The sequence below is a fragment of the Anoplopoma fimbria genome, chromosome 19, assembly GCF_027596085.1.
Source record: "Anoplopoma fimbria isolate UVic2021 breed Golden Eagle Sablefish chromosome 19, Afim_UVic_2022, whole genome shotgun sequence".
Classification (NCBI taxonomy): Eukaryota; Metazoa; Chordata; class Actinopteri; order Perciformes; family Anoplopomatidae; genus Anoplopoma; species Anoplopoma fimbria.
In genome coordinates, this window is record NC_072467.1 from 9,720,196 (window position 1) to 9,728,466 (window position 8,271).

Consider the following 8,271-nt stretch of genomic DNA (forward strand, 5'->3'; position numbering starts at 1 on the left):
AACATTTTACTCAGGCTATGTTCACTCTACAATGAAGAAAATGTAGTAGCCTAGGTACAATGGCCACAGCAAAATGTGTCTTTCATTAAAAATGTAAAAAAAAAAAAAATTCTTTTAGTGCCACCCAGTGGATTTAAGTAGTGGCAAACAGTTGGCAAGACGAGGTGCCATACTCCCTCCATGGGTCTAACAAATATAATTGTCCTCGCTAAGTTGGACTCAAGTACCAAATCAATGTTTCAACACTTCCAATTCCACTGAATTAATTTAAGACATACAGTTTTGATGATTTAGAAACTATTAGCAATTATAAGGCTTTAATTGCATTTTTTGTTCCGTTATTGTGCGCACATAAATTGAAGCAATGTATTTTTAAGTGTAACTAAGCAGTAATATACGCTTCTCAGGCTTTATTTAAACCAAGCTGTGTGGAGAAGAGGAAGTCAAGGCTACGAGACAGTGGCCCAGCAGTCTAACCTGTGGCCTTTAGGCAGGAAGTGAGCTGTGTGTTAGGGTATAGTATGCGTTAATGCCGGGATTAAAGCATTACCATCAGATTAACAACTGACCTTAGAGTTTCTGGCAGCCAACCATCCACTGAAGGAATCCAAGATTACAACTCAGACCTCACGGGTGGAGTGGGAGGAACACATAACAGGATAGGCAGAAGGAGATTAAGCTCATTTTTCCAGACAAGCACCATCAAACATTAAATCTAAATGATTGGCATTTGACGTCAGTTCAAATTCTGACAATTAATTTGATGCATTCTTAGTTTTTGATAAAGATTGAAAGGGCAATTTGTCACTTACATAGGATGGTGCACAGTTCTTCGACATGACCATACAAATGATCAGATTGGCTTTTTAGTTAACAGCCTAAAACAACATGCAGCAGCTCTCTCTTAACCAAACAGAATAATCCCTCTCAGGTGAAAGAAAAAGCCCCAGACATATGGCAGCAAGCACCTGGGATAACCCGGCAATTTGGGACACATATCCTCAGATTAGTCATACACATACACAGGACCCTGTTTAACCCACAGAACCCGGTTGACAGCATGTAAAAACCTAGTGACACATGATTAGTGTGAACCCATCGGTCCAAATATTAGTAAATAGAGCCTCTTCACATGTCAGACCACTCCTCTTCCTTTGGATAGCAGACAGCGGCCGTATTTCCCTCCCTCTGTATTCAACGTTCACTTAGTTGTGTCATTCATTCACTGCAGATTGAAGCAGCAGGAACAGCACATCCACCGCCACCAATGCCAAGCACTGCTATTCCAGCAAACCGAGCACCATCTCCCCTACCCCAAGAAAGTAGACACCTTGCGCAATGCCAAAAAGAGGGGCGATGACCAGAGCACGACATGTAGCACCCTTCAGGAATGCTGATGGGCCCTCCCGCGTCATGATGCGCCTGCAAAAGCACACAGAAAGAAAATGTTACATGGCTCTGTCCACTTAATATAATATTAAGGCAACAAATGTTTGCTTATAGGCTAAATTCTTACCGTGTGCAGTCAACAATTCCTCTGTATGTATCCTCCCCCTCACCTTTTTGCAAAGTCTGCAGACGAGTCTTTATGACTGTACAGGCATTAAAAACACAGTAAATCATCAGATTAAAGATCTAAATATATATATATATATATTTACTTTATGTATCAGTGACAAATGTACTGCTCTCTATTAAGTGAACTATTGAGTAGGCTATCTATTATATATAGTGAACAGAGAAAGAGTGAACAAGGAAGTCACTTCAGACACAACAAATATCTAAAGTAAGCCAACATTAGCTAACCGTAGCGACCATAAGCTAATGGTCATACCAGACCAAGTGAGGCTGAAGCAACGAAACCGTTGAGTGCATTGAATTGAGCGTGGTTGTGTTTTTTTTTTTATGAATGCAACTTTTCATTAGTAAGATGAAGACTGTGTTTTTTTTTTTGTTTTATGTTTTAGTTAGCAGGGACAATTCACTTTACATACATCGTACCAGATAAAGCTAATTTTCGGATGTAGGCCCTGGGCTGAGACCACAAGTGCTGAGCAGGTCACAGAGATTAACGATTAGTTTTATCAGTACTATCTTTCGTGACATAGTTTTGCTTAAAAGTATTTCATTATATTGTTCCAAATTGGAATGAAACATTGCAAAACTGTGTGTGTATAAACACCTGCTACCTTAGTGAGAAGCAGAGGCTAAAATCCCCATTTACATTTAATATCCTACCCTACCATCTTTCTTACTTTCCCTGTTTCTTCCTCCCACTTACCATCCAGTGGTGTTACAGCCACAGCTGCCACTGAGCCGGCGCCGCAGCCTGCCATAAAGGACTGCCAGAATGGCGACCGGGCCTGCACATCACCCACTCTTTCCCGGCCCAGCGCGTTTAGGTTGGCAAACAGTGGGAAGTAGATCATTGAGAAGGGGACATCCCTGAAAATAAGGATTAAAAAAATGTTAGATTGAAGGAAAGATGGAAAGGAAATAATCAGAGAGGGAGGCTGTTAGGGCATGGAGAAAGAACTTGGATGGACTTAAAAAAAAAAGGGAGAGAGAAAGAGACATGGCCCCATTAAACTGCAGTATAGCAGCCAGACATAGCTGCAGGATTCTATTGATCAGTGTTGATTGTCAGATGTGCCAGGAATTAGAACAAACGCGGTGTGAGTTATGCAATGAGGAATCAACTCATTACAGCAGTGATGACGGAGTTGAAAAAGTATAAAAAGCATAATGTCATGGACTGAGTAAAACCACTGAAATCAAGAAGACAAGGACATATCAAAATTCCAGAGAATTACTGATTGTGAATGATATGAAACTATGGTTTTGCTCTTTTTTTTTATTTCGTTGTAAAATAAGAAGTCAACACATACATGTACACTAAACGTAAAACAGATATCATGTATTGAAAGTGTCTGGGGGAGTGAGTGTGTTTATTTCTTTGTGTGTATGACCTCATTAAGGTAGCTCCTGCCCCCCTGTAGAGGCCCGCCAGTCCACGAGTCTTCAGCAGCTCCACTGTGATGCTGGTGGCCGAGGTCCGAGGTGAAGGGCTCAGTCGCACTGGTGGTGGGGCCACCAATGAGGGAGCTGGACCCGGGGCAGCAGCCTGAGCTGGAGTTGGAACAGGCCTCTGGGCAGCTGATAGTCAAACACAGACACAGACAGACGGTCAGCAATTCTCATTAACAATGCTCACATAAGGTCTTTATTACTGAGAGGCAAAGCATGTATGACCTAAGTTAAACCAAATCAATCTTAGTAAAAATACGGGGAAAAGGTGCATTATTCAAAGTTCATTTACTTACTGAAAAGGATTTTCCAAGATTTCAGTTAATTGCATCCTTTTACGCTGACATACATTTTTTGACTCACTGCATCTTCATTTTGTGCAAGAAAAAAAAAAGCATTAAATCCAGTAACCAACTCACCGAGCCTTCCTGCATCCTGCAGCTGGATCTTAAGCATCTCCATAGGAGTGGTGACTACCACCTGACAGGTCCCAGCCCCACACCCTGCCAGTACCTCTCCCCACAGGGGTAAATGCCTGGAAACAGGCATTGTTAATTAAAAAAACACATCTACTGTAATGCAACGAGTACATTTCTGCCGGATCTATTACATAGGTCTAGCTGCTTTTTATGTAGCTTCATTATGTGATGCATCATTGAAGGGCAAACATCTATTTACCCATCCTTAGAGAGCTTCTGCCTGAAGATGTCATTGGCAGCCAGCTTGATGGCTTTTTCTGGTGTAACAAGAGTGAGGTTCACTGCTGCACCTGGAAAAGACAAACAGGCTGATGACACACAACAGTTTCCGCTGAGGTACACAAATAGAGCAAATCTACACAGCAGCTTAAGGATCAAGTCTAATAGCAGTAGTCACTGGTTGTTATGACAATAAGATTGAGGGCTCGCAGGAGAAACAAGAGCGTAAATGGTCAGATTAAATTATAATAAAGCCCAGTTGTAGTGTTGTTTATCACGGGGATTAGAAATGCAAAAAATACCTCTATAGCATCCAAAATAGCCCTCTGAGCGTACCGTCTTTGCCAGGCAGTCCCTCCTTTAAAGACCAAAAAGAAGGCAATTTATATCTTGTCTGTTTTTTCATAAGGTCATGGAATAAACGATAACAATATTCGTATATTTCACTATTAATTCTACTGACAGACATTTAGGTCAAGTCAATAATATGCTTTATTTACAAGCATCATCACGAGTCTGGCCTTCACCCAAATACCTCAGGACCCTCTATTCTGTCACAACAACAAACGGGACAGAGACCAGTGCTGCCAATGTTCTGTATTAGTTCTGTTGAAATTCTCTTCCTTTTACTTGCAAAGAGCACATGAAAACCCAATCTTGTGACTGGGCCTTGAAGGGAAGTTATCCAAGCTATTTTTCCATGTCTGACTCACAGTGGAAGACCGCAGTCTGAACGTGGCTAACACAGGATGGCCACACCCAATAAAGTAGCAAAAAAGAATGCCCACCAGATGTGCGCAGTTCAAAATTCAGGGTTGGTGTGTCTTTTAAGGACACAGCATCTGTATTTTGCTCTGCATGTCTTGATTTTGTGTCTGTTTGAAAACATAATCACAAACTCAAGTAATTGAATGTGAAATAGTTTTAGTGCATTCGTTTGAACTTTTGTCTGGTTTTGGTGAAGTTACCATGGCTGGCCATCAAAACACACACTGTATACAGTCTTTCCCTCAACTCATATGACCCCATGAGGGAGTTTTGTGCAAACTCACAAAAACACTGGGCCAAATATGGGAAGGGTGTGTTTATCTGTTCTGCTCCACCCTCTGAGATTCAGTAGAAAAGTATGTTGGCATCATGTAAATAATTCTGACTTGTTTGAAGTTCAAATTAGAGAGTGATGTTTAGCAGAGAGCATATTTAGCTATCATTTATCACCAGAAAATATTTTGCTATGGTTTTACAATTCAGAAAAGTTGGCATTGGTTAGATACGAATGCAGAAAGAGAGATTAGTCTTTCTTCCCTAACTTACAGATAAAGGCTTTTCTCAACAACAACTATGAAAAAGTATTGTTTAGGGATGCTCAGACAAAATGCATACATGTATCGGGTTAACTCAGGCCAGAGGAGCCTTACTCACATTCCTTTGTAGACTTGGACTCCCTGCTGGTTCTGTAGGCGGGTCTTGGCCAGGTCAATAGGAAATACACATGTCACACCAACCAGGCCTGCCACGCCCCCATTAATCAGCTTAGCAGGGAGGCTGCTGAGGGATCAACATAGACAGGCACACATACATCCATGGACCAATTTAAACATAGTCACCAACACAAGCCATGCAAAAGACATATCCATTCATGGACAAAAAAACAAATAAAGCAAGCACACCAACCAGACACACAAAGAGAATGTAAATGCCCAATGTTAACCCAGCTGCTGCTTCCACAATATGAATGCATTTTGATCCACCTTCATTAAGCTAAACAAACATGGCAAAGATACCTACCTAACTTTCTTCTCCGCCATCCTGCTTGTGTTTGAGCTCCAGGCCCAGGACCACTACTCCTCCTCGTCCTCCTCCTCCACCTACCCCTCCTCTTTCTCTTCCTTTTTCCTCTTCCTCTTTCCTCCAACACTTCGGCACGCTGCCAAATGTTGTCACCACAGCTCACTGCTTCTTCTAATGTGGCAGCAACGGACTGCCTGGATCGGCGGGTGTGGACGTCCTTTTTTCTGTTGTGGCCAAAACCACCAATGTTGAATCTGTGTCTTCTGGCAAGCCTTTCTGCTTTGTTGTACCTCACAACAAAACCCACTCTTGAATCTCCACCTACCTGGAAACACAAAACATATGCAATTATTAAGGATTAAATCATTTGAAAGAGTACAAGTGAGACCAATGTTTCTCTTTTCTATATGACTCTTGTCTTTCTCAAAGCCCTGTGTATGAGTGTATCTTTGTGATGGCGATTGACACACCTCACATTAACTGTAAGACCCTATCAAATCCAGATTTAGTCATTCATTAATGTGAATAGCGGCATATACCAGGACTACCACACTGAGACAGAACATCTTGAGTCTCTCTAATCTGCCAGCTAAAAGGGATAAGAGTATTTGATCTAGCGAGGTGGGCCGAACTGAAAATGAGGGGCTTAACGGTATTCATTTACCACATTTGGAATCCAGCATTTAACAAAGGACTGAAAAGGAGATTTGAAAAGAAGTTGGAAAAACTAGTTTGACATAATGCTTTCTGTGTTCATCCTGGAAGGACGATATTTGTCTGTTAGCCCCAGGGATATGATCTGGAGGCCGTTTAAACCTTATCTTGGTTTCACAGCAATTGCTTTCCTTTAATATGTTTTCTGTTTCTTCCATTCTTTTTCTGCCTTTTCTCCTCCTGACTTCCCCCTTCCCTCAGCTCCTTAATTAATCTCTCTCTTAATCTCCCCACCTCCATACCCTCTCTATTTTTACCACTGTAAACCTCCACTCTATCCCCGTCTGTCTTCTCCTCTTGGAGTAACCGAAACTATCTTGTTTTTCTTTTGCTTTGTTCATCTTCTCGTCTTGATTTGTATAATTTTCCATCACCTCAACTTTTTCATCTCATCATTTTTGTTTCTATATGTCCCCTTCATACACTGTCTTTTCCATTGCTGGATCCTGGTCACATTCTACACATGCCTTTCACTGAGCCTCTTTCTGTGAAACTTTCTTTCAGCTCAGCTCCATTCACACACAGTAGTGACCCTGCCAAAACACAGACAAGATTGCCTCACCCCAAGCCAACCTCCAGCTCTCAGACCCCTTTTTCCATCAAAAAACTGCACTGGAACACTCGGCTCACACAGTTCACACAGCATAAGTCCCCATGTGACATCTTTCAAAAAACTAAATGTTCTACCATCACAGAGATATAGCAGTGGGGAATAGTGGGTCTTACCTCTGTCGGTGCATCCCCACAGACAGGATCAAGCTGTCCACTTTCCTTTCATTTCAACAATGTGTGCAGCAATGGTAGTCAAGCGAGAGCGATCTGAGAGAGCCAGCCGCCACTCAGGGGCTGTTGCACAAACACCAGCATTGTCCTGCTGCCTAAGTCCCTCCCCCTTGTGGTGACTCCCTTCTGTGTGACACAGCCCCAGCAACACAGCTCGACACTAACACAACTCGACATAAACTCTTGCTTCTGGCACAAAGCACGCAACAGACAAGGTTAGGGAAGATATAGCTCTGTCTGTATTTTTCTAAGAATATATGCTAATATACAGCATGAACAGCAACAAAAAAGCAGCATCAGTAATGAGCGCTCTATTCAACAATCCTGGTGTTACATAACACCTCTAGGCACATTGAATTCCACAAATGTTAACAGACTTACAAACACTACCAAAGTTACAGTGATATAACAATATGATTATAACTGTCTGGGACATTTCATTTATTTATATTGGGAAATATGTTAAGTTAGGTAATTATTAAAGAACAAGAAAGTTATGTAAGGACATCAACAAAAAGAGCATGTGACTGCCACAGCATTTTTCATGAGCATTGATTGATGTATTGATTCCTGTTGATGGAAAAACAATTACTATCAGTGATCATGTCACTCATCAGCTGGGAAAACTTTCATTAAAGGTGCTATTTTCTAGGTTCTTTTTCATATTTGAAGAATTTGGTAACACCATGCACTGTTATATAAAAAATTTATTTTATGATTATTTGTGGTGAAAAAAGGAAAACTGCTCGTGGCCTATGTATCAATATGTAGCATTTACCTTGGCGAAAGAGTGCCAGCCTCTGTTTCCAAGCAAATGGGTCAGCAGTCAGTACAGGATTGTCCATGCCACTTTTGCATTAGAAGACTATCTAGACTGAGAATAAAGAAAATAAGTCTTTATTAAAGGATAAAATGATTAATGGTTTCTAATTGACAACTGGAAAAATACAGAGGAATGAAATTGTGAAATTGTAATTAAAAAATGCATGAAACATAAGCAATAACTATTTTATACTATATATAGATAGGTGGATCAGAGATACAAGTTATCTCCTTTCATTATACAATACCTTAGCATATTAAAATATCCATTCCGTCCTGGATGTGGAACAGCGGACCAACTCTTTACCCTTGCAGGTCTGTTGGAGGGTGCATGGGAGTTTGCTCATCCAGTCTACATGTGTTTTGTGGACTTGGAGAAGGCCTTCGACCGTGTCCCTCGGGGAGTCCTGTGTACTCTGGGTTGGGACCGGACCGT

At 41.3% G+C, this 8,271-nt stretch overlaps 1 protein-coding gene across 2 annotated transcripts; it reads right to left on the reverse strand.

The window, feature by feature from the left end:
• Positions 1-8: 8 nt before the first annotated feature.
• slc25a18 (solute carrier family 25 member 18) lies at positions 9-7,050 on the reverse strand. 2 transcript variants are annotated; one of them, XM_054619964.1, is made up of 10 exons: positions 6,957-7,050; positions 5,514-5,841; positions 5,148-5,270; positions 4,028-4,083; positions 3,706-3,796; positions 3,447-3,562; positions 2,970-3,156; positions 2,282-2,445; positions 1,517-1,592; positions 9-1,422 (listed from the first exon to the last, which is right to left on the reverse strand). In XM_054619964.1, the coding sequence occupies exons 2-10, from the start codon at positions 5,531-5,533 to the stop codon at positions 1,281-1,283; spliced, it is 975 nt and encodes a 324-aa protein (XP_054475939.1). In that variant the 5' UTR covers positions 5,534-5,841; positions 6,957-7,050; the 3' UTR covers positions 9-1,280. The 2 variants fall into 2 exon arrangements, with proteins under 2 accessions (XP_054475939.1, XP_054475938.1); XM_054619963.1 differs by having other exon boundaries at positions 5,148-5,273.
• Between the last annotated feature and the right edge of the window lie 1,221 nt (positions 7,051-8,271).

Coding starts and splice junctions, on each gene's coding strand:
- slc25a18 (XM_054619963.1), bottom strand. CDS start 5,533: ATGGCGGAGAAGAAAGTTAG. Junction 4,084..5,147: donor GTCCAAGTCTACAAAGGAAT/GTGAGTAAGGCT, acceptor TGGTCTTTAAAG/GAGGGACTGCCTGGCAAAGA. Junction 1,423..1,516: donor GGAATTGTTGACTGCACACG/GTAAGAATTTAG, acceptor GTGCTTTTGCAG/GCGCATCATGACGCGGGAGG.